This window comes from Laccaria bicolor, genomic scaffold (assembly GCF_000143565.1).
Source record: "Laccaria bicolor S238N-H82 LACBIscaffold_3 genomic scaffold, whole genome shotgun sequence".
Taxonomy (NCBI): domain Eukaryota; kingdom Fungi; phylum Basidiomycota; class Agaricomycetes; order Agaricales; family Hydnangiaceae; genus Laccaria; species Laccaria bicolor.
In genome coordinates this window covers 2,717,632-2,740,585 of record NW_001889874.1, presented here as the reverse complement: position 1 = coordinate 2,740,585, position 22,954 = coordinate 2,717,632, and the positions used below count along the sequence as shown (strand labels likewise).

Sequence of the window (22,954 nt, the reverse complement as noted above, 5' to 3'; positions counted from 1 at the left end):
CGACGGGCTATCCGTCCTAGCAGGCCTCAGGCCTCACTCTTTCTCCAGTATCTTCTCTAGACTCTGCACGTCTCGGCTTTGCCGAACGCGCGCGAAGTTGGCTTTACGCAGTCCGATCGAAGGACCGCAGGTCATTTATGGACATCGAATACATAGCCTGTCTCACGCGTTTTCATGTCCATCGTTGTGAAGCCATACACGCAACATTCGAAGATGGTAAAGCCGCGAGTTGTCGCGGTGTTTACACCTTCCTGTCGTTGATCCATTCTCGACATAATAGTTAAAATCGACCTTTTACTTCCGCAATAATCGAAAGGAGCGAGGGGCTCAGCTCAAGCTGAGCTTCAACTCTTGCGGCCAGAGACAAGCGATATATATCGATGTCAGACATTTTGTGCCATGCCACACAACAGTTCCGCGTATTTGAGACGCAGATGGCCATCTTCTCCAGGTATAAAGGAACCTTTCGCAGTGAACGTCGCTCCAAACTTCTTGCAATTGGCCGAACACCCGATTTGAACGATTGAATTCCAAGCTTCGTAACTTGGGAAGGGCCGGTTAAATTCCTGTCATAATTAAGTCGCAATGTAGTCAGGATGAAGGTGTAAAATTTCGCAATTGGTGAACTCACCAAACTCATTGAATAATTCGAATCTGAGATGGCCTGCAAAACTATGATCATGATCACGTAATATCCTTCTCAATTCAACACAGCCAAACAGCAAAATCCAGAGCTTAGAAATTCAAGTACCGTGTACATGTGATCAATTATGGTATATATCCAGGTACGAAAGTGTGTGCACACATGTTCATGTGCGCCGCAACATATTATGCCCATCTGGATAGTCTATTATACTGATTGCACATGTTCTAGATCTGATCATGATTGATTATACCGCCCGATATGTACAATGATATGACAACCAGCGTGCGATACATCTATATATGAGTATGCCTTTATGATTTCGAATTCTTTGCTCATTTCTGTCCCACTCCCTTTATCATGGCACCCTCAGATATACGCCTTGAACCGAATAGCGATGTGGTAGAGTTGGAGGGACGAGAGATGGCAGCCTATCCTGCCTTCCCCTATGCTTCTGCTCCAGGGGATGACGACGTATATTCTAACCTCTCTGTCACGTCTACTATTCATTAACAGCGTGCAGATTTTGACAATGTCATTCTCAGACCTTTCGATATTCAACAAGCTCCTCTTTACGAGGCCGAATGTCCCTTCCACCCCCGAAATTCGCTCACCCACTTTACCGGGGCACTATCCCAGCTCTGCTTTTCGTCCTCCGACTACGCCTCTAAGCCGACCCAGAATGAATGCGCTTGCAAATGATGTTTACGAACCGTAAGCTGCCTCCATCTGTTATAGAGATGCTGAAACCCAGAATTGCCAGTGAGGGTGCCACTGCACGCCACCTGTTGGAATCAACAATCACTGATAAATATGCCTGGTGAGACACCCCAGTTGTTCTAAGAACTGCATAGCATTAAATTGAGTTTTCAGAGGTGGGGGGGATGTCAACGTCCAGCCGCTGGCTACGACACGTCATCGTCAGAAATCACGAGCAATGGAAGTGTAAGGATTTGCTTCTCAGCAGTGGCCGAGAGTGGCAATGATGCTGACCAAACCTCCCAGATCCAGTAGCGATGAGGATGAGACTCACTGGGCAAATGCGACATCTCAATTCCAGGAAGGCCTTGATCCTGAAGATTTGTAAGGAGTTTCCTCTCGCCTCCAGAATTCGAAGAGCGTTAACACATGCCAATTTTTTAGAAATACCATTGGGGGTGCGGGGCAGCTTGCTGCCGCACAAAATATCCAGCACGCTTTGGGGGAGATGATCCAGCGTATGTGAGTGAATTGACTGCCTTCTAATTAGCGACGCTCAGAAAAGAATCTATTGAAAGGACCGATACGCCTAAGAGCAGCAATCCTGTCAGGTTGTAAAGTTAGCCTTCTTCTCTGCCCCGCCTCAATTAAGCTCTTTTGTCAGACTGGACCAATCGGGGATTCCTGCAGGATACGCATCGACCTCGACACCGGCACCGCTATCTCGCAGAGTGGCTTCCCACACGCCAATCTCTACTTCATATCCACCCAGCCAAGCACCAGCACCTTCCCGGTATGTAAAATCCTGTAGAAGAAGCATGAGACCTGAACGTCATTTTTTTCGAATCAGTAAAAAAGCATCGGCTGTTATGAACTTGCTGGCAAACCATGCCAACAGAACACAACCAAAGCCCATAAAGCAACAACAACAAGGGGATTCACAAGCAAGACTTCGCCGGCATGTTTTTCTCCTCCTACGAGTGGGACTCACCATCTAATTCAGCCGATTGAAGATTCAAGGCAGCGTCCTCATTAGTTCCAGCTGCCCCGATTGCACCCGCAGCCGCTCCTCCAAGCTCGTCAGCTCCCCCTGTGACTGTGGAGATCGAGGTTGTAACCGACCAAGTGCGCACAATCGGAAACAACAACAGTCACGTTCATGGGTTCTTTCGGTTTGTTGCGACATATTCGTTGCATAGCTTTGAAGCTCCACCGACGAGTGCGCTGGAAGACCAAAAATTCACATACGGTGATGTATTTGAGCATAGCACTCCTGATCAAGGGGGGGGTTTTGAAGCCTCAACGACGTTCATGATCTGGCAATATAGGGAAGACACGTGGGTCAATGTGACCGATGGCTATAATCACGGCAAAATACACCATCCCTCAATCCCAGGATACGTTCTCGTGCCTTCAACCGCGCGCGAGCCCAAACCCACCTACATCCTGTTAAAGAGCTTTAATGACAGGAAGCGGTCTGGGTAGGAATGTGCCATCAATTTCAATTTCACAATGTAAAGATATCTCAATGCATTAGTTACGAATGTATATGTATCCCCTCCTTCGAATCAACGTGCCAACTCTCTCTGGATCTTCAAGTAATTAATCGCTAATTTGGCTTATTGCACGGAATGTGATGTGACCGACGTGACGCACAGTTCCCTCTCCTCTCAATTTTCAACATGAACATGAACCGATATTCCACTCTAGATCTTGGATATGGGCCCTTTCCTCGGGTGGGTCGCCAAGGACTAAGCGCCGCGCGGTAGGGACTCTGGTCTTGCCGAGTCGCTCCGCGCGTGCTTTAAAGGGCGACTCTGCGGATTTCTGACTTATGTGCATGAGCGGGCATTAGTCTTCGTTGTGGTGGTGATCATGAAGCGAATGCGGTGCGTAACGAGCTGGCTGCTGCCGCATGGGAGTACCAGTATGTTTCTCTTCCTATTGCTGATGTTAGCGCCAATTGATGATCGGCATAGCCATACTTTCTGCAATTGCAACCTTGGGCCTTCTGCTCATCCAGCGAGTTCTCATCGGTAGTAAGCCCTTCTGTTTTTCAAACCATATCAGCTCTGACCTCCCCCCAGCGGCTACGAGTATGGGCCTGGAGATTCCTGGAGTCTGTAGCTGCCGATGTCGCTGCCAATCTCAAGAGCGGCGGTCTTTCGCTCCTCCACGCTTCCCATTCTCTACTCAAGGACTCAAGGGCCGATTGATGCTGGAGTGCACGACCCACGATGAAATGAGTCAGCCGGCTTGTTCAAAGGCTCGACAAGAGCGCCGCTGCATGAGATGAATGGAAAGGAGCGCATCATTTAGACCTTTTTCAAGAGGAATCACCATTGACGTTGTTTTACCGAAAATGGCCAGAGGAGCATTTTCCTCTCCCTCTCTCGCGTCCACATCGTCATCAAACACTGCAGCAAAAAATGTACCATCGTCAGGCAGCCTCTCAGCCGGTGATTGCGGGGGCTTCGATCATAGTATGCGCAGAAGTAGGACATGTCTTCGTGCGCATGCGCGCCCGTTCTGTCTCTGCCTCCTCCGCCTCCGCCTCAGGCAGCAAAAACTCAAGTTGAAGCGGGCCATGAGGTACAGAAAAACGTTCAAGATCCAGCGCTCAAAGTACCTTCAGCGAGTTGCGCGAGTGTGTGCGAATAGTACGGGGCGCATGGTGCACTTCGGGCGGATCATCGACCTAGGGAGATTGAGCTGGGGAGTGGAGGAGCATTTGGGTGGTGTGCGGCCTGAGAAGGTGGTGCTGGTGGTGTCCAACTGGATACTCGCTTTCCTCATGCTGTTCCGGATGTCATCCTTTCCGCCACCGACCGAAGTTTCTAGCACACCGAGTGGTCCTCGCTGCGCGTTCGCATGTTTTCAGGAGGGTGTTGGCTGGGAAAGGTGTTCAATCGTAATCATGCATCACTCTTCGCATTCTCGTCAAAAGCAATATCCACCCACTTATCCATCTCGGGCTGCCACCCTTTCATCATCCTCATCCTCCTCCAAAACCTCTACTCTGACGACCTTCCAGCCATCTGGGACCGTCGTGTAGCTGCGGCTGGGATACGCAGCTTGAAGGCGCTGGCGAGCTTGTTGGAGCCCGCATCTGCGCTTGGAATGACCCCCGAAGAGGAGGGACTTCGGCAGTATAATTTTAAGATGCTGCCATTGTTATATAACCATAGTACTTCTTGCCAGCATCTCTTACTCAGACTCCGAGCATTGCCTACTCGAGTTATTTAGTGTTTGCTGTCATGTCTACTGCTCCAGTCCGGCGCCATGTATCTCACGTGCAGATCGTGCGGCGTGGTTGGTGCATGGCCATGGCCAGATGTGCATGTGCACTTATCATAATTCATGATTAGCACAACTTGAAGCGCGTTTGAAGGGCAGTCATTAATCTCGTGAGTTATAATTATGCGCATCTACGGTCTTGTCATAGTTGAGCGATATCTCAACGTATCTATAGGCAGATTCCTTAGGCAGATTCCTCATCCAGATGTTTGCAAGGAACTCGGCCTCTTCAAACAGAAAACGTTCGGGAACTTGCATCTGCCGCTGTCGAAGCCACTGTACGGTATACAATGTGGTTACGGGCCTTTACGACGGCAGAGGAAACATTGTTCCCCGCAGCACCCGCGATAATCATGTTCGAGAGGATAAAAGGCGTATCCACAACCGAACAAACACTCGTTCCAGCAGGCCTAGGATTGATCAGAACGCTGACTACCCCCTGGGAGCGCCGACCTCAACTTGGATCACCCTCATCGAATCTGAGGTTGACTGCCGCTCACACCTTCCAGTTTTCAGTCCTTCTGAAGCTTTTGTGTTCTTGCGTTCTACAGAGTTGAATGGGCCATATACTGAGCCCTCCGACGCACAATTGGTGAGACCCAACGTAGGGGTTCACGCGCTGCATCCTGGCCATCGCATGAATGCGGCATATCTTGAAACCGAGAATCGTTTTTGCGAACTATTCTCTATGCTCTCAACGATGAACCCGGCTGCTGAAATTCAAGCTTTGAAAGATAACATCTATAATGAATTGCGCCGCATCAATCGGCAGAAGGGAATGCAATGGGCGCAACAGCGCTCTCATCAGACTGGCGATATGGTGGTCTTCAATACAGGTGAATTCGATCAATTTTACAGAGGCCCTTGCTAATTTTAGCTAGAGAATTTCTTCTTCCGACAAGGGCCTCAAAACGCTGCCTTGAGGGCAGCATCCCTCGTATCCTTGGTCTTGGAGAACATCTACTTCACACCGCGCAGAGCCCTTCGCGCACACCTTGCGGGCCTTCGAGATATCCTTAGGAACGTGGATCCCCTTTCTAACACAGCGAGCGCGATCCCTAAGGATCCGCGCACTTTGTCTTCTCTCTTCGACCTTGACGCTATTACCCGCCCGTTTCTGTCCTGTCCTAAATGTCACCACATCTTTCCGATCAGACCTAGTGATTTGTCCCCACAAGGTGATCCTGCTATTTCCCACTGTGGTCATCGACAAACGCCTTCAAGTCCCCTATGTGGCACGTCATTATGGGAGCGGCGCGCCATCTATGGTGGTGCTACAAAGCTTGCGCCCAAGAAAATATACCTACATCATGACCTCAAGTCATGGCTGGGCAGACTCTTATCGCGTAAGGGAATTGAGGATCTGCTTGACAGCCAGCCTCATATACCCTCCATGGACCCAAATGCATCCGTCAATGACATCTGGCTTTCCAAGGTATTTCTAAACCTCAAAGACAGCGCCGGACTCCGTTTTTATCCTGGTCCAGCTGGAGAAGGACGATTAATCTTCAGCTTCGCCATGGATAGCTTCAATACTTTTGGCATGAAAACTGCGAAGCAACAAGTATCTTCAACTGGAATGTGGCTGGTCTGTCTCAACTTTCCTGAACACCTTCGGTTCCTTCAGGAAAACATGTTTCTTGTTGGGGTTATACCAGGTCCAGATAAGCCATCGAAAGAGCAAATAAACCCATATCTTCAGCTTGTCGTCGAAGATCTTCTCGAGTTTTGGGCACCGGGTGTCTTTTTTTCCCGAACTTACAAACATCGGCTTGGTAAGCTTTACAAAGCGATGCTCATTCCAGTTATTTCCGATATGCTCGCTCTACGTCAGGCATTGGGATTCGCAGCTCCAACCGCGCATTACTTCTGCACCTTTTGCGATCTTGACATTGACGACATTGAGGTACTGGAAAAAGCAGAGTGGCCGTCCAAAAACCTCACTCATATGCGCCGCTTCGCCGAACTGTGGAGAGATGCCATGAGCGAAAGGGACCGTGAAAATATCTTCAAGGCATGCGGCTTACGATGGTCACCGCTTCTGAATCTCCCTTACTTCAATCCGATCTTATATGCCATTGTCGACTCTATGCACGTACTTGAGAACCTTCATGACATCCAGGTTCGAGAGTATTTTCAAATCAATTTGGAAGTAGATCATGGCGGTGACGGGTTGACCGAAGCACCGCTAACACCTGAAAAATGCGTCAGTCGGGCGGATTCAGGGTTCAAACGGTGCCAAAAGCTTGTTCGTCTGAATGAAGCGAGGATGCTGTATGAACTCCTGTCCCTACGGCGCAAGGTTCTCTACACATTTTGCGTTGACAACAAGATACAAGGGGAAGGACATAAACTCATTGTGGGAACAAAGTGGATTTTAGCTAATAACATATTTCGCTGGGTATGTTTACATGTCCTTGGGGTGCGACTATTGACTAAGACTGGTAATGTACACTACAGAGACAAGAAACCCATAATGTGGACCTGGAAGCATTTTTGTCTTCCCCTATTACAGTGGAAGATGACACTGATGCCGCCGCGCCTCCTGCTGCAGCTGCTCAGGTGCCTGAACTGGAGGAACAAAGAACAGATATCACTGAACCCACTCTGGGCCATGGATCCACGTATCTTCGCATCATCCGGCATCTTTTGGACAGAAGTGATAGGGATTCTAGCCGAACGAGAGCTTTTCAGGCGTCGAAGGGGGACGTTTTAGGTCATATTTGCGACAACCTAGGTCTCCCGCATGAAGGAATGAGAAAGCAAGCTCTGTTTGATCTTATCTGTGCCAATGTGAGGCCTAAGCAATCGAACAATCAATGCTCTCGCTAACCTTACTACTCCAGATTGACGAAGATCCACAAAAATATGTATTACTGCAGTCGTTCCTCCCTGAGCCGCCCCCCGTTCGCGCTGTCATTGGGAAAGATGTGATGCAAGCTGTGTGGCAGGATATGAAGCGAACGCTGCTCCCATCCTGGATTACCCCTGCACCCCATAACTGGGGGACTACCAAGAGGGGGAAGCTAAGTGCAGACAATTGGCTTGTGATTTGCACTGTCCATCTCCCCATCACGTTAATTCGGCTTTGGGGAAACGAGACTGGCCGCAAACGTGAATTACTTGCTAACTTTATGCACCTAGCCAGTGCGAGCTCCATCCTCAATATGCGCTCCTCTTCGCGGGAGCAGATTGCAGCATATGAACATCACATCTTTCGTTACGTTGCTGGGATAAAAAACCTATTCCCTGATCAGCGTCTTCGTCCTGTCCACCACGCGGCGCTCCACCTTGGAGACTTGCTGGATCTTTTTGGTCCCGTCCACTCGCGCAGCGGATTCTTTTTCGAACGTTATATCAACTTTTTTCACCGCATCAACACTAATCAAAAACTCGGTATGTTCTTGTGTCGGTCCCATCTTCAGGACTCAATGACATTTTTCCAGGCGAAGTGGAGTCGACTTTCATGAAGATGTCGACTCGTGCTGCCAACCTCCGCGGAATCCTTTCTGACGACGATGCAGTGCGCGAAACCGTAGTGGATATGCTATCAACCATTGAGTCGATTGAAAAAGAGGATATTCGAGGTTTTCGTCGTGCAAGTATGCTGGATCCCGCAAATCCAGGATATACGCCTGACGCAAACGCAAAGCCGTTCAAGCTCGACGGAGAGCCTTACCAGCTTCTTTGTGGTCACATCCGTCTCTCTACACCGCTGGCACCTCTTCCAGATCCTCATTGTCTCGCAATGAAGTGGATTGGTATTCGTGGCGTATCTTACGGGACTTGGTCATCCCCTGCATTTCGGGACAGTAACATCATATTCCAGTTGCGAGGTCCCTCTCACCACAATGAAGACCGGAATCATACACACAGAGCAGGGAGAGTTGAAGCAATCTTCCAGCATACAGGATTGATGAGGTCCTACCTGGTTGTCCGAGAATACCAGTTGTTGGACCCTGCTAGGGATCCTGCTGACATATTCCGCGAGTTTGGTTTTGCTGGTGGATATCTATGCCAGAGAGTCCCGGCATCGCTGCACATCCTGGAGGTTTCCCAGGTGGTGTCCCACTTCGCTTTGACTGAGATGCAAGAGGAGGGCTATGAACATCTCATACATGTCCTGCCGTTGGACCGGGTAAGCTGCCAAATTTCTGAAATTCTCCCACAAAACCATGCTTACAAGCACCTTAGTTAATGTTATCATTCGACTTGGGCAGAGGAGCGGATCTGGAAGCTTTTTTTTGATCATAGAAAGTCTCGATACTGATTGATCACCACCTTGATATCATTGTCTGGATTTCCTCTTCTGCGTGCTCCATTTTACTTCAAATTGGGGGCTGATCAGATTGGGGCTCTAAGATTTCAATCAGCATATCTGGAACTTGTCATAACTATCTGTCATCGGCAACGCAGTGCTTATCGCGTTGGTAGGTTTTATGAACTGTGGTTGCCAAACTCGAATTATCACGAATTCTACCCCGGTCACTGAATAATGGCGACATCGTCGCTGGCAGCTGCTGGGCGATTGAACACTGACAGGCCTATAAATTGATCGCTTCATCCTCAACACTTCTCTTTGAAAGCTCAGTGGCCGGCCTTTTGCCGCCGGGTGGAGCTCATTGGAAAGATGTAATTCCCGAGTTGGCTACCCTGCCTCTGGATCTATAATACACATTTTCTCGGCACCTCCACTACTTCATCTCATTATGCTCACCCATCTTGCGGCTGCCAGGGTGCTTGAACATTATTTGTTTGTTTGAACATCACGATTCTATGAACCTACGGTCCAGTGGACCTTCAGACATGTACACTGGAGGGATGCGCACCGGATGACGTGAGGCCTAGGCGTCATAGTTGTGGACGTTTAGCAGCCACCTGTCCCCGATCTCCTCAAGGTTGACATTACGTTAAATTGATTGACTTGTTTAGATCTGGACAATTGCTGCAGCTCTTCGCTCCAAAAAAGTCGCCGAAATTCAGAAGCAGATCCCCGAAGAAGTTGGCAACTTCTTGTGTGTCAATCCGCGCCAATTTGCACTCCAGCTCCCCTTGCAGGAGCTGATGTCCTCCGCTCCTTCGAGGACTTCCGCCCCTGCATATTTACTGTGGCCACTGTCTCAATCCCGACATCCTTGCAATTGATTGGAAAGCGCCGCCAATTTTTCTGGACCTGATCTAGTGCCGAACAAATCAAGAGTGAATATTTGTGAGGTCTCCACTAATTAGCGCGTGAAAAAAAAACCCTGACTAGGGTATTCCGGATCCGGATTTAGGTGTCCTCCACTGCATGCATATGCACTTGCAACTGAAGTCAGGAGAAAATCGGGCGGCCGATAGACTCTCCATGGCCAACCGTACGCGCATAATCAATGGTCCCACCATGCAGTGAAATTAATGATAATGATATCAATATCGGACTGCATCAGCGCGATGTGGTGGTCATGGCTGGTGCTAGTCTCATGATCAAATCCCGAACTCAAGTCTCGAGATGCAGCGCTAACGCAAATGAATATTTTCGCGGATATTGAGCTGGCTGGTGGAGGCCAGTCCGCCATGCATGATCATGATCAGCTGCATTCCCCTTCGAATCCGACATATATGTTGCGCACATGTGTGGATAGACTTAGTACATGCCCATCGATATATATTATATATTTGGACATGCCTCGCGGCCGGCACTCGATCGATTGGCCCGCGTCGTGATCACCTTCTCTAATTACCCTTAACTCGTGGGCCCCCCGGGCCCATCCACGTCCAAGCTTAAGCTCAAATTTATGCGCATGCGGCGAACTCATGAGGCTTTGCCAAGGCACGTCTGGCAGGGCTGGCACACGTTCTAAACCCCATTGCCATGGGTTGAGGCTCGATGATGTACATGCATATATATATGGACCGTAAGTTGACTAGCTATATGCCTCATGTTCAATCCCAAGTGCGGAGCGAGCTTCGATAGAATAGATCTAGAGCATGAACCCCTGCAACCGAGCTTTATCCGGACTAGGCAGGTCGTGGCGCAAATTTTCAGTGTTCAACCCTCGATTCCACAAGACCGCGGCCGCAAGCTTGCAGCCTTATGCATGTACGTACAAGCACTGCTGCACTGGGACTATACTAGTAGCTAGTGCGTACTAGCGCGCAGCGGGCTCATGATCAGCGTGCGTGGCACCGATAACAGTGTCTATAGCTAGTTGGCCATGGGAGCCGTATGCACGGCGCGCCTGGATACTGCGATCGAGGACAGGCCTAGCTCTTCTAGATGCAATGTACGTGTTTCGAATTTAAAGACTTGATTTGGATCGATGATATTACGGTGAAATTTAAAGCCCTGCTACTATACTTTTCAGATTTTTGTCCTCCGAAGGCTCTACATCGATATCGATCAATGATACTGGCCAGCTATGGCTAGTACTATGGTAGATCTAGACGCATTCGCACGAAACGTGCTGCATTGCCAAGGTGCGTATATGTACGCATCCCCAGTTGACCAGTAACATGATCAACTGTCAAGCTTTCTATTTGAATATTATTTGAGATCCCTGCAGCGTATGCCGCGTATGCGCATACATGTACATGCACATACAGCGTACATGATCTCCGGAGATCTGAGGGCCACGGCCACGCCAACATGTGTACGAACGTCACACATATCCAGATCTCTTCCTTATAAGTCGCCATCAGCCTGCAGAGTACGTACTGCCTGCCTGCCTGCGCGTTCACGAGTGCTACAATCGCGCAAAACACTCAAATATATACCATGGTGCGCTCACGTTTCAATTTTTCGACGATTGATTTAGGTCTTCGGGGACGATATGAATCGATGCTGATGTATGTGCAGGCTAGGGGATCGACATCCAGACGTGCGCGCGCACCAGCCAGCACAGGAGTGAGAAATTCGAATTCGAATGAGATGCATCACTCGAATTTTTCTCTTGGGTCATTCATGCACATCTCTAACTTTGTATTCACCCCAATAGGTAAACTTCGTCTTCGGGCTCCATTTCCCATTTGGCAGCTCAGGTGGGAAACTGGAAGCTTTCCCAGTCTCCCATCGGCAAGGCGAGCGCTTGCCCGACGTCCATGTCCTGCAAAAGTTTCAACTTTTTGGGACGCCTCTCACTCCCATCATCCGGCGTGTAAAAGTGACCATCGGTTCCGACCAGCTCGTTGTCTACGGCTACAGACTTGAAACGCTCCCACCGAACGAGTCCCTCGCAGACATCCCCTCCAGTATCCCCTGGCCGGGGGAGATCGCCGTGTTCAGCGTTGGAAAGCGAGTCCCTTTTCTCTCCAATCCCCGCGCCATCAAAAAGAAAAACATCAATTTAGCCATCGCTTTGTGAGTAACAGTGCTTCTAGGATCGTCTGCCCCCTTCTTACTCTTTCCCAATCATGAAAAAGGTTTATCTCCCGTATCATGGAAGCGCTGGATACAGGAAATGCACCAAGTGCTTGCGTTACGGTCAGTCCCTCCTAAGTTAAACGTTGTGTGTCAGCTTCTAAGAGGCAGGCGCTTTATAATCAGTCTCCATACCCCCTCTAAGTCTACCCATCTGTTTGCCAGTGTGCCCTTATGACCATGACCACATACATATCTCACTTGAACACAAATTTATGCAAAGAATTTGAACGTATATTCGGAGGATCCTATATATAGGCCTTTGATCAAGTGGGATATCGATGATCATGATACAAAAACTATATTGTGTGATCATGATCATATCATGAACAACAACATGAATTCGGATGCAGATCTAGACGCATATATGTCCGTTGATCATGATCGTGGCAGTATACTAATCTATAAGGTTTAGATATTCACGTTTGTCTATGATATCTTGTATATACATATACTGCATATATACTTAGATAGATAGATAGATATATTCCGGAGTGGTCCATATATATATATGGTGGAAAATCTAGGTCAATGGCATGGTGGCATGCCCCGCATTTCTGCCCGATCGCTTGATCATCATGGTATGCTATACTTCTTCCAGAATATTGATATCGATCCTGATCATGATGAGCTAACTAGATTCGAATTCGAACTTTCAATTGGTCATGATCATGGTTGTGCCTGTACGTACGTACATGGCAAGTACATGGAACATGTGTATAGACTCATGATCATGTTCTGCGGCTGCATGGTCATGGCATATATGGAATTTTGAACTCGCCTATAATATTACTTACATCCAGGCCCTTGCAGTACCTGGCGTGTTTTCGAGCGATCGAACCCACAATATTCTGCCGTCTTGTTCTGCCGCACTCAACGTTACAGGCTCACTCAAGCAGCGTATACATCCACATCCGATATCGATGCACAACTATCTTCCATTGCGTTCAGGGGACTCCTCGTTCCAAAGAGCAATTCACAGGGAGGGAACCCTAATGGTCGACAAGTGCTCCATTGGCGCAGTTGCCTTTTCTCCAGAAGGCACCTACGTTGCGACTGGAGATGATAAAGGTTGCATTGTGGTAAGCACGAGGCTCACAACAGCTGTCTGCGCCTTGATTTTAATCGAATTATATATATTTGTAGATCCGCTTCTCAGAGAACTGGGCGATAATTCGCAAATTCAACGCAGGATCTAAAATTAGAGCTATTGTCTGGCATCCCACCCAACCCCTCACCCTCTTCGTGGGGAATGCAGCAGGAAATCTGTATGCCATTTCCGTTAAGTCCCAAGGGGTAGGTTTCTACTTTGCTTCAAACACATTGGACTCTCAGACGTTGAACCACCAGGCAGACTCGATCTTACGGAGGGAGTACTCCGGCTTTATCCAAGCCATCAGCGCAAACGTCGATGGGTCCCAACTTGCAGTGGGATTTACCAGCGAGAGGGAAGTCTCTGTCGTCCTAGTGGATGATCCTGTTTCAGGTAAGCTCAAAGCGGTGTTTCTTATCCTTGTCAGCACCCTGACGCAAAGTCAAGAACTCCACCGTCCTTTCAAAAGGCTTCCAATCACCACTAGGCGAGCAACCAGTCTCGTACCACACACGGTAACCTACCTAGAGCCCGAATCCGTCCTCGTTGGTTTTCTTCATTTTGGCATATCGTAAGTACCCACCCTTTCAAACACACCTATATTGAGGGAAGTCCAATCAAGATTGTATTCTACGCAAGCTCCTTATCAAGCCCTCTGGAGCATTCAACCGCGCCAAGATCACCCATATATGTAAGTCAAGCGAAAGCGCTTATCAGAATTTTATTGACTCGGTGCCACTATCAAGGGGGAGAATTGCACTTTCTCCCCTTAAAGATTTCGTAGCCGCTACAAATTTAAGTGACGGCATAGACTGGTATTCTGTCAAAACGCAAACCTACATAAGCTCCACTCGTTACGACATCAAGGGGAAAGACGGTTCCATCAGGGTTGTGGGCCTGGATTTTGTCGACAATGACACGGTGGTTGCAGGTCATCCAGATGGAGGAGTCGTTTTGGCAAGACCTACGATGAACTCCCCCGTCCGTTTCGATGAGGCGGAAAGCAAACGACCTGGAGATTCCACGCGTCAGTCACCATTTCGCGCATGTACATGTGACATATGTACTAATCTGGCAGAACAATCTAGTCACACAGATAGTTGTGGGTCTGAGCCTTGGATACACGTTCAAGTTAGCTAAACTTGATCAAATTAGGAATTTGGACGACCCGCGGGTATTCCAACTGTCCTGCTCACGCAAAGCGAAAAGGAGTCTGCAAATTTGGTGATACTGAAGCTAGTCCTTCCTTTCGCCAGTGCCGTGGATGGCCCAATGGCAGTTGGTCACGTAAGTTATGTATTTCTTGGTTTCAATTATGTATAATCCACAGGTTTGCTCAGGGGAAGGAAATCCGAGGAACTGGACCGCCAGCGTCGTCTGTGCCGTCAGCGTCGTTTGAGCCGTCGTCGTGTGCCGTCAGCGTCGTTTGAGCCGTCAGCGTCGTCTAAGCCGTCAGCGTCGTCTAAGCCGTCAGCGTCGTCTAAGCCGTCAGCATCGAAGCCGTCAGCGCCCACTTCAGAGCCATCAGCATCAATCGGAGCTATCGCCACAGTATGTCTTTTCATCCATAAACTTTCCTCTACGTATACGACGGTTTAATACATGGAATTGCTTAGGAAACTCAACAAGTGCCCGCGAGTGCGAAACCCGCCGAAGTAGTTATTCTCCTGATCATGATGCTATTGTCTCGTAATGCTAAACACTTTGGCAGGTTATATCGCCTGAAGACAGGCTCAGAACTAGGAAATGGCCACGAGTCCTCGTCATTTTGTCCATCCCATGTTCCATCCTCATTTACTGGGCTTCTAAACCTGTGGCGTCCCAATTGGCTCCTTACATCAAAACTCTTAGAGCATCTGGGGAGGCTGCGAGGCTTGCCGATGAACTGGAGCTGTGGGCAGAAACCGCATGGAGCCTGAGTAACACGAGGGCAGAACCTGCCATCGCTGGTACAACTAGAGCCTCTCAGCCTACCGGCTTGTACCTTGCCCCCGCCCCAACAGAAACTCTACAGCTCCCCGCCAACATCGAGACAGTGACTGTCGTATCTACTGCGACCGAAACAAAGACGATTATAAATATCGTCACGGAATTCAATCACGAATCGGTAACTGCTGCTCCAGGTAACGTTCCGGTCCCAGGTGGAGGTCCATGCGTGACCACTACAACCGCCCTTCTCCTTGTTGTCGCTGCGGCGGCGTTTGGCGCGTTAGTGGTGTATGACCCAAAGTTGTTGATTGCTGGCCGCAATTGGGTCGAAGATATCATTGGCAAATTCCGATGGGTAAAACCCACTGAAGCAGCGGCGAAAAGAAGTGGGGAAGATTTAGGGTTGACGGGGCCAGTTGAAATGTAAGCTTCAGCCAAGAAACCGAAGGAGCTCCAGCTAACGCAGATTTGTTGGTCGAAAGGGATGACTGCGCATTGCAGATCAAGGCGGAGCTAATGTCGGATTTGGAGAAAGTCTCTCATGAGGAGATGGAGGCAGAATCGAGCAACATGGAGGCCCAATGAGTTACTTATATTGTATATCACCATTTTTTGTACATGTAGAAATTCAGTAGAATAGCGATTGTTCTACTTCCTGCCGTTTTGCCGCGCGCCGTTACCCTCGTCACGCAGCAACCTCACTCCGCTCCGTGCATATCCGGAGAAAAACTCCTCGAAAGGTGGGATTATTCCTGAAAAGCTGGGGGCTAGAAAATCGAAAAAACGCAAGCGTCTTTCATCTCCGAGTCACTAATGTAGCTTTCCTGCAGTACCTCTCGTTCTGTTTATATAACATTCGACTGGCGATCAAGTGGTGCCTCACACATTGTTGGAAACCAATCTAAGTACCATACATATTTATTTACTTTGAGCTAGTTCATCAATCGTAGAAAACATGTTCAAACCCTTCTTCATCATTTCCGACATTCTCTTCAACTCCTGCTCCCGCCCCTTCGCCGTCAATGACCCAAGATACTCTTCTTCTTTTTGGAAGCCGTGTTCAGCCCATCTAAATAGTGCGCCGGCGGTGTACTGCGTAAATGAATACCTGCGCTCGTCTGCCCCAATGGGCACATTTTGATGGTCCACGGACGCTGAAGGAACCAAAATGCTTGATGCTGGGGGAAACTGGATAATGAGGCCGAGCTGCCAGAAGATAATGTGGCCCCCCAGATTTGGGTTGAAATTCCCAAGCGCCGTTATGCCACACCAACCATGCGGAAGGTTTGCGCAGTCTTTGTGCTTAAAGCAGACGGTTTTGGGGCCGAAATTGAAGGTGGCTGCAGCCCAGACGCCATTAGCAAAGTTTAGGAACAGGTTAGGGTCATGCTTGAGCAACTTGTTGAGGGTTTCAACGTAATAGGCATGGAGCTTTGGGGCCCATGTCCCGAAGGCTCCTAGTAAGGTCGACGGGGTTCAGATGAGTTTAAACGTAGAAGGATACATATAACGTACCGATTACAAACCCAGAAAGTCGAATGAACGCCTCATTAGCAAGCAGTTGTTGAAGAATCGCCATGTTATGTGAGGAGTGGTGGAGGTTTCCAGGCCGAGTTTGCCCGCTGCCGTGAGATATACCAACACCGAGTGCAGGAAATCGACCGCGGCGGTGTACCTTCTCTTTCGAGCTGAAGGTGAGCTTCGATCTAGCATCTTCCAGAGCTTGGCACGCCAATTCATTTAATCGCTGCCACTCCCGAGTGACCCCCGAGTGACCAACGCCGTTGCCGGGGCAACCTACAAGAACAGCAATGACACGACGTTTCTGATCGAGGATTGGGATAGAGACCCTAAGCACAAAAGTCAGGGGGTGACGGAGGAACACATCGAACCATACCTTCCATCCCAATGCTTGAGCTCAAGCCCAAAGCGAGAATTTGGCTCAATAAAGATCTGAAGTGGAAGCATCCTTCGGCCACCCCTTCCGGACCCCCTAGCGCCTACATAACCCGTCGATGCAGCGAGGAGTTGGTTTTCGCTGTCCACATCTGTGTGAAGGGCAGAAGATGGTCGAATGTGTTTGCTGCTGCTGGAGGCCCGCGGCTCGTATATAGCAGCCTCATTATTCAAGTTCTTTCGGTCTTTATCCTCTTTGCGCCTCTTCCGCCTGCTGCTATGGCCCTGACGCTTGGCGTGATTTGACTTGGTCTGACGGATGGGGCCTACGCCTGACTGATCCATTTCGAAGATGGGATCTGTGGAAGTCACTTCCTGTGGGAGGAGAGCAGGAGAAGGAGGCGGCGATGCTTCCGGGCTTGTGAGGGGTGAGTTCGAGCCAAAGGGGTCGTCCCCATTGCACTCGTCTTGAACGGTTTGAAGAAGGCTATCGAAGTCAAAATCGCGGTCCCTTGGTAGAATGTAAAGGGCATGTCTATATGGTAAAGGTATGTCAGTCATATATAGCTTCCACCGTTCTTATGAGAGGCTTCGCGTTCGCGCCGGAGGGGCACCATATTCCCGGGATCACATCGCATGATTCCCTGAGATTAACAATCCAGCAGATGTAACTCCCCAGAAGTTGGACTTCAAACACGTATTCCCGGGCTCGAGTATTCGCGTCGAAGATCAACCTTGCAGGATACAAAAGCGGATTCGAACTCGCCATGGGCGCGAAGCAAGAAATGAAAAATATTACGAACTTTCGAAGATCCTCAGGCGCGTCCATGCCGCATAATACGATCGCCAGAATTCAAAGGCATGAGGTAAGTGGAGTGTTCATGGCCAGGAGAGTTGATTGTTGAAATTGTTTCGTACCATCACGTGTAAAGGTGACCGCTGTGACAAAGGCGAGCTCCGAAAACAATTTAAACACATCATATATAGAGATAGATTGTGTAACAAACTAAGTATACAAGTGTAATGATTATGATGCGCTACGGTCCGTCGAGGTTGGCTCTCGAGTCAACTAATCGATAAGCCTTAGTTTGATGTAGACGGATATCTTACTATCAGTTTCTGCATAATGTTTGCTTACGATATTTCTTGTGTACCGCCGAAGGAGTTCTTGTTGTATCCTATCATTTCATCGACCTCCTTCATCCACGTCGCCCAAGATTCGTTCAAGTCTTTTAATCTCTGGTCAAGCACCGCAAGCCTCTCCGTATTGTCGACCTCGGGAGTTGGATCAATTATGATCTCCTCATCTGGAATTGATGGAAGGGCAAAATCTTCCTCAAACCGGCGACGCATGCCCGGCCCTTCAGGCATGCTTCTTGGTGCCTTCTGCATATCCGGCAATACAGTCCTAGGGTCTGAATTTGTATTTGAGTCGTCAGTCCTCCCATCACCCGCTCGAGCATCCTCAGTAACTCGACGATGTTCGTCAATAGTGGTTGGTGAGGAATGATTAGGAGGCAGTTGGCAGTCGGGAGAGTTTATCCGCGGTGCGCCATCTACATCCTGTGGAATCAACGTTTCCTCATCACAGCTAAGTGGACCCCCAGGCCAGTTTGCTGGAACCATTTCAATTGTGGAGCCTGGACATGAATCGTCTGCCTGCCCCTCCGCGCTCACTAATGTTAGTGAAGTTTGACCAATAGGCCGTTGGAGGGCTGCGCTAGGGCTCAGCAATTTTTCGCATTCGGGGTCCCGAAGGGTTGTAGGCTGAATAGGCTCAGGCGGAGTGAAAGGGGCTATGTCAAGAGACCCATTGAACATAGCAGGGTCAGAGGGGGTGGCAAGGCGAGATGATTTGAAGGAGGAATAAGCGAGTATCGAGATGGGCACGAGCAAAGCCATTGCGAGGCGAATTGCAGTTGATGCTGTGTCCGATGAGTGTGTAGTTGGTTCTTCGACTGTTGCGGTGTGATTTGCAAGTAATATCACCGTCATCGTGGTGGTTATAGTGGTCGTGGTATATGAAACAGTACTGATTGTCGTCTGCACCGCGGATGCCGGTGGTGGGGTAGTCGTAAGCTCCCTACTATCCCGCTCGAGATTGACTTTGTTGGACAGCCGAGAGCCTGCATGATGAGCTTGCAATACATCGTGCCAGATGAAGAGCATTGAGGCTAGTGCTGCTAGCGATAATAGTATAATTGTCGATGTGCTGGACTGCGCGGCATCAACAAGAAAGAGTGCGAACACAAGTATTCTAACAAACCTGTTTCGGCACACGTTGGGAAGAACGGTTACGTTTGAGGTTTACTTCAGATGAAGCCTACATCATCATTGAATTGGAGAGTTCAAATAATTTTCGGCAAATGCACTTCTCTGTGGGCCTGGATGATCAATGTGCAGGTTAGAATCGCAAATCATTGGTAGCATAGACACCATTGTACCATACCTTCATAAAGGTGGACGGCGCTTGACTGATTTCAAGATTTATTCTCTGTGTGCAAAATGAGAAAAGTCATGAGCGGAAGGGGAGGTTGATTATATCACATCGTCGACCCATGGTTTGGATACGTCCGGGAAAGTAACAAAAGCAGCGACAAAGGTGGTATCTCTGCCCTCTCCCAGTGCGGCGAGGATATGACAATCGCCTGCTCGGATGCCCCGCGGCTAGAATTGTGGATGAAGTCAATATTGATTGGAAGACACGGCGGTAACACTTACTAACACCTGAACAACTATCGATGGATGGATTAAATTAGGAGTGCAAAGGGCAAGGAGGTCCTCACGGTTTGATTTTGAGGGTTTTCTTCGCAGCGTGAACAACCTTGGGCCGCTGGTCATGGTCGTGGTTGCGAGAACTATGTGCCCATTAACGTGACCTGCTAAAACTGTCACCTCATCCAGAAATGTTATCCCAACTAGCCGTCTGGACCGACTGGCCCCTTGAACGTCGTAATATGTTGTGCTCACGTATTCACGCCTTGTAATGGAATACCAATCGATGCCGTCATCCATGTTCGTGGCGGCCAAAATTGAGCCAGAGGGCGATAGCGCGGCCCCAGCACTGCATACCGAGTCAAAATAAGGAAGTCGACGAGAGGGAGAAAACATATTGCCTCACATCCAACGATCTTGGCGTGGTTTGATTGTCCACAGCCTTTCGTAAGGGTGGGATGAACGATGCGCACTTCAGAAGGTCATTAATTCACTGTGTTCGCCACATGTATATGTGAACGCATACTGGATGCCAAGCGGACCGAAGTAAGAAATCAAGAGGACGTCTTCATTCAAAAAATACATGTTATGTGGGATGCTGATTGAGAGGTGATCTTGCAAGAAGGGCACATGGTGAAAGGGCCTTTGGAGATCTGATTCTTGCTAGTTAATAACTATGAGCACTGATCTGAAGAATCGAAACTGACCCCCACATGGGTCCTCAACAAAGGCAATGTGAACACCCTCAACGTTCGTATATCCAATAGCCAATTTACTAGCACTTTCATTGATTGCTAATGAATGAATATAGCCCGGAAGCTGTCGAACGTTGGCGGATTCCTTTTCAAGAGTATGAATAACATAATCAAACTGAGCGTGGTGCAATCATACCCCGATATCCATTAAACGAACCGTATAGAGGCAACCACTCGCGCAACCGACGAAGAGAGTGAGCTGGTGTATTGGATTCCAGCATAATCCCCGAATTCTGGACCGCAGGAAGTATTTCCGAATCACCCTCCACGCAGGGGCCGCCTGCCATATCTGTATGCCAGTGGACGTGAGGACATGGAGGTGGATATCCATGGCGTTGACGCGACTCACACTCAACATCCCTTTATCATCACCAGTGGCGATCAACGTCGCATCGGGGGAGAATACAATGACGCCAATCGAGCTGCCGTCCCCTGGAATCTTCCGCCAACCATGCAAGAACGGAAGGGGCTTCCCCAGATATCGATCCATGTTGTGTCAATAGGGGCGTTCAAAGGATATACGCATCTCGCAGCACGCATACCAACAGCTTATATAGCATAAATTTCAATGTCCGCTTTGGGCCCAAACCTTGGGTGTGGTGTTTAATTGTTCGGTCAGAGCCACACTATGGATATTCTTTGTTAGAAGGATGCGGCAGTCAAAAAGGACCATGGCATACCTGGCTTCTTCGCGGTGATCGCCAATATCTCATTATTGCATTTGAAATCTGGGCTAACGATCAGCAGCTTGATAGCTATGGAAATAGTTAGTTGAATGTAATCCCTTCACCTTAATGGTGGGTATCTACCTGAGGGTCTAGAGGGAACCCATCGAGCACCTATGGTAGCGAGGTTCCCGCCGTCGTCTAGAGCCGCGAGAAGATTCAATAGTTCTAGTGCCCTCATGAGCACCTCATAGGTGGAGGACATCGACATAATCAATCAGACAAGATCCTAACCAAATCAAATTCGTCAAATGGCAGAATCATTTGAAAGATGGGAACTGACCTTGATTCCAACTAAATTTGGCCAATTCCAGCACCGTACTACTCTGATTACTCCTCAAAATCTCTGTTTGAGTCTGCTCCTCCAGCTCGAACATAGAATCCCTCTCGATGCACAACCGGAAGCCTTTCCCGGCCTCGTACGTCCTGCACGTCCTGTCCTCTGCTTTTCATACGGGGCTGATGAGCAAGCTCTCCACGCGTATTCGCGGATTGTGAACCTTCTGCTTCTAAAAGCCCGGAGCCACGACATAAACGTTCCCGTCGATTGTCAGCGAAGTTTCTGCAATGGTCATCGACACAACGACTTTACGTCCAGATACCCGGACCATCAGACAACCGCGCAGCGAGAGGTGCGTCGAATATCTGTTGCGGGGGGAGAAAAGTGAAGAGAGATGTAGGCAAGGGGACCCACAGACTCCGAATCTTGATTGTTGGTGGCATAGAGGGCGGCAAATGACAATGTAGCTTTCAAAAGATCCATGAGGATATTGGTGGCAACGGTGCATTCGTGGGCTTCGTCAAGAATGGTGGTGGGATATCGCTCAAGGCTGGGTTAGTTCATGGCTTCGCGTAGAAGCATACCATCCGTCATGTATTTGAAGAAGGTTGTTCTAGGTTCTGCCATGTCCTCAAAGCGGAACGAGTATTCAACGTATCGCCCTAGCTGGATTGTGGAGGTTGAGCAAGTATAATCGAGCGAGATCTAGAGGAACAAGGAGAACCTACCGTTCATGAGCCACGCGGTTAGCGACTGACATCGCTGCTACCCAAGTTCTAGGCTGACGCATGCGACAAGTTCCCCTTGGATATGCGGTAAGTCTGAATAGGCATCGAATAGCGGGATTCTGATGGAGGTGTAGTCAGACGAGGCTTTAGTATAACGTGCTCACTGTACATGTCGTCTTACCCGATCCTGTCGCACCGACAATTCATGACACCGAGCAGAGCTTGAATGTTGAACGCCAGAGTAGAGGAGGTTGACAATTTGATCTAGCCAGCTTCTTCTGAGCGTCTCCAGTCGATACAACTTGGGTCTGTACATGTATGGGGTGCAGCAATAAACAGACAATGTTACAAAATTGATTGCCATTATATATTTACGTTTTATTATTGCAGATCGAACAGCAACAAAATGCAAAGCAACAAAAGAAAATCAGAAATGGGTGCTACGTCTTCTTTCTGCGTCTTTTCCCTGGAGGTGCGGAAGCATCGTGTATAGCTGCTTATAATCACTCATATGTCAATAGGTTGACCCAAGAGCGCGACTCACTTACCTGCTCTTTTCAGGGGAGGTAGAGACTCGAAGTCTTTCTCCACGTCACTACTGACTTCCATTCTATCTAGATCTGCCTCTGGTTGCAAATCAGCCGGTTCGAGCTTGAACGGTGCATTCTTCACAGCTTGAAAATATAGTCTGTCTTGGCCAGTCAACCCTGAAAGATCGACTGTCATACCAATGTCAGCCAAACATTGGTGGCATAAGTAACATTCTTACATAGACAACGAACGTCAGCCTTGGAT

At 48.8% G+C, this 22,954-nt stretch overlaps 5 protein-coding genes and 1 pseudogene across 6 annotated transcripts; 2 read left to right on the top strand and 4 right to left on the bottom strand.

Annotated features, from left to right (window-relative positions):
* Positions 1-1,175: 1,175 nt before the first annotated feature.
* Positions 1,176-3,558, top strand: LACBIDRAFT_323092 (uncharacterized protein; the record flags this gene model as incomplete). Its single annotated transcript, XM_001876310.1, has 10 exons — positions 1,176-1,357; positions 1,517-1,588; positions 1,649-1,726; positions 1,787-1,864; positions 2,033-2,135; positions 2,363-2,514; positions 2,542-2,823; positions 3,198-3,294; positions 3,322-3,381; positions 3,430-3,558. 10 exons carry the CDS (start codon positions 1,176-1,178, stop codon positions 3,556-3,558), a joined length of 1,233 nt encoding a protein of 410 aa, XP_001876345.1.
* Positions 3,559-10,560: 7,002 nt separating this feature from the next.
* Positions 10,561-15,816, top strand: LACBIDRAFT_323090 (uncharacterized protein; the record flags this gene model as incomplete). Its single annotated transcript, XM_001876309.1, has 18 exons — positions 10,561-10,721; positions 10,782-10,797; positions 10,831-10,905; positions 11,066-11,098; positions 11,185-11,328; positions 11,478-11,525; positions 11,617-11,978; positions 12,041-12,101; positions 12,566-12,619; positions 12,640-12,721; positions 12,852-13,120; positions 13,185-13,524; positions 13,754-13,822; positions 13,907-14,158; positions 14,287-14,418; positions 14,462-14,682; positions 14,843-15,483; positions 15,696-15,816. The coding sequence occupies 18 exons, from the start codon at positions 10,561-10,563 to the stop codon at positions 15,814-15,816; spliced, it is 3,081 nt and encodes a 1,026-aa protein (XP_001876344.1).
* Positions 15,817-15,978: 162 nt separating this feature from the next.
* Positions 15,979-20,916, bottom strand: LACBIDRAFT_292649 (uncharacterized protein; the record flags this gene model as incomplete). The annotated part of the gene is made up of 12 exons (XM_001875906.1): positions 15,979-16,517; positions 16,576-16,910; positions 16,958-17,491; positions 18,095-19,173; positions 19,223-19,279; positions 19,406-19,450; positions 19,504-19,623; positions 19,678-20,020; positions 20,198-20,237; positions 20,379-20,541; positions 20,584-20,715; positions 20,776-20,916. 12 exons carry the CDS (start codon positions 20,914-20,916, stop codon positions 15,979-15,981), a joined length of 3,528 nt encoding a protein of 1,175 aa, XP_001875941.1.
* Positions 20,917-21,041: 125 nt separating this feature from the next.
* LACBIDRAFT_309317 (uncharacterized protein) lies at positions 21,042-21,528 on the bottom strand (the record flags this gene model as incomplete). The annotated part of the gene is made up of 4 exons (XM_001875905.1): positions 21,042-21,052; positions 21,107-21,181; positions 21,236-21,319; positions 21,435-21,528. The coding sequence occupies 4 exons, from the start codon at positions 21,526-21,528 to the stop codon at positions 21,042-21,044; spliced, it is 264 nt and encodes an 87-aa protein (XP_001875940.1).
* Positions 21,529-21,600: 72 nt separating this feature from the next.
* LACBIDRAFT_245303 lies at positions 21,601-21,762 on the bottom strand (annotated as a pseudogene; the record flags this gene model as incomplete). Its single annotated transcript has 1 exon — positions 21,601-21,762. A coding segment is annotated over one exon (162 nt).
* An 837-nt stretch (positions 21,763-22,599) lies between these two features.
* Positions 22,600-22,885, bottom strand: LACBIDRAFT_309314 (uncharacterized protein; the record flags this gene model as incomplete). The annotated part of the gene is made up of 2 exons (XM_001875904.1): positions 22,600-22,652; positions 22,708-22,885. 2 exons carry the CDS (start codon positions 22,883-22,885, stop codon positions 22,600-22,602), a joined length of 231 nt encoding a protein of 76 aa, XP_001875939.1.
* Between the last annotated feature and the right edge of the window lie 69 nt (positions 22,886-22,954).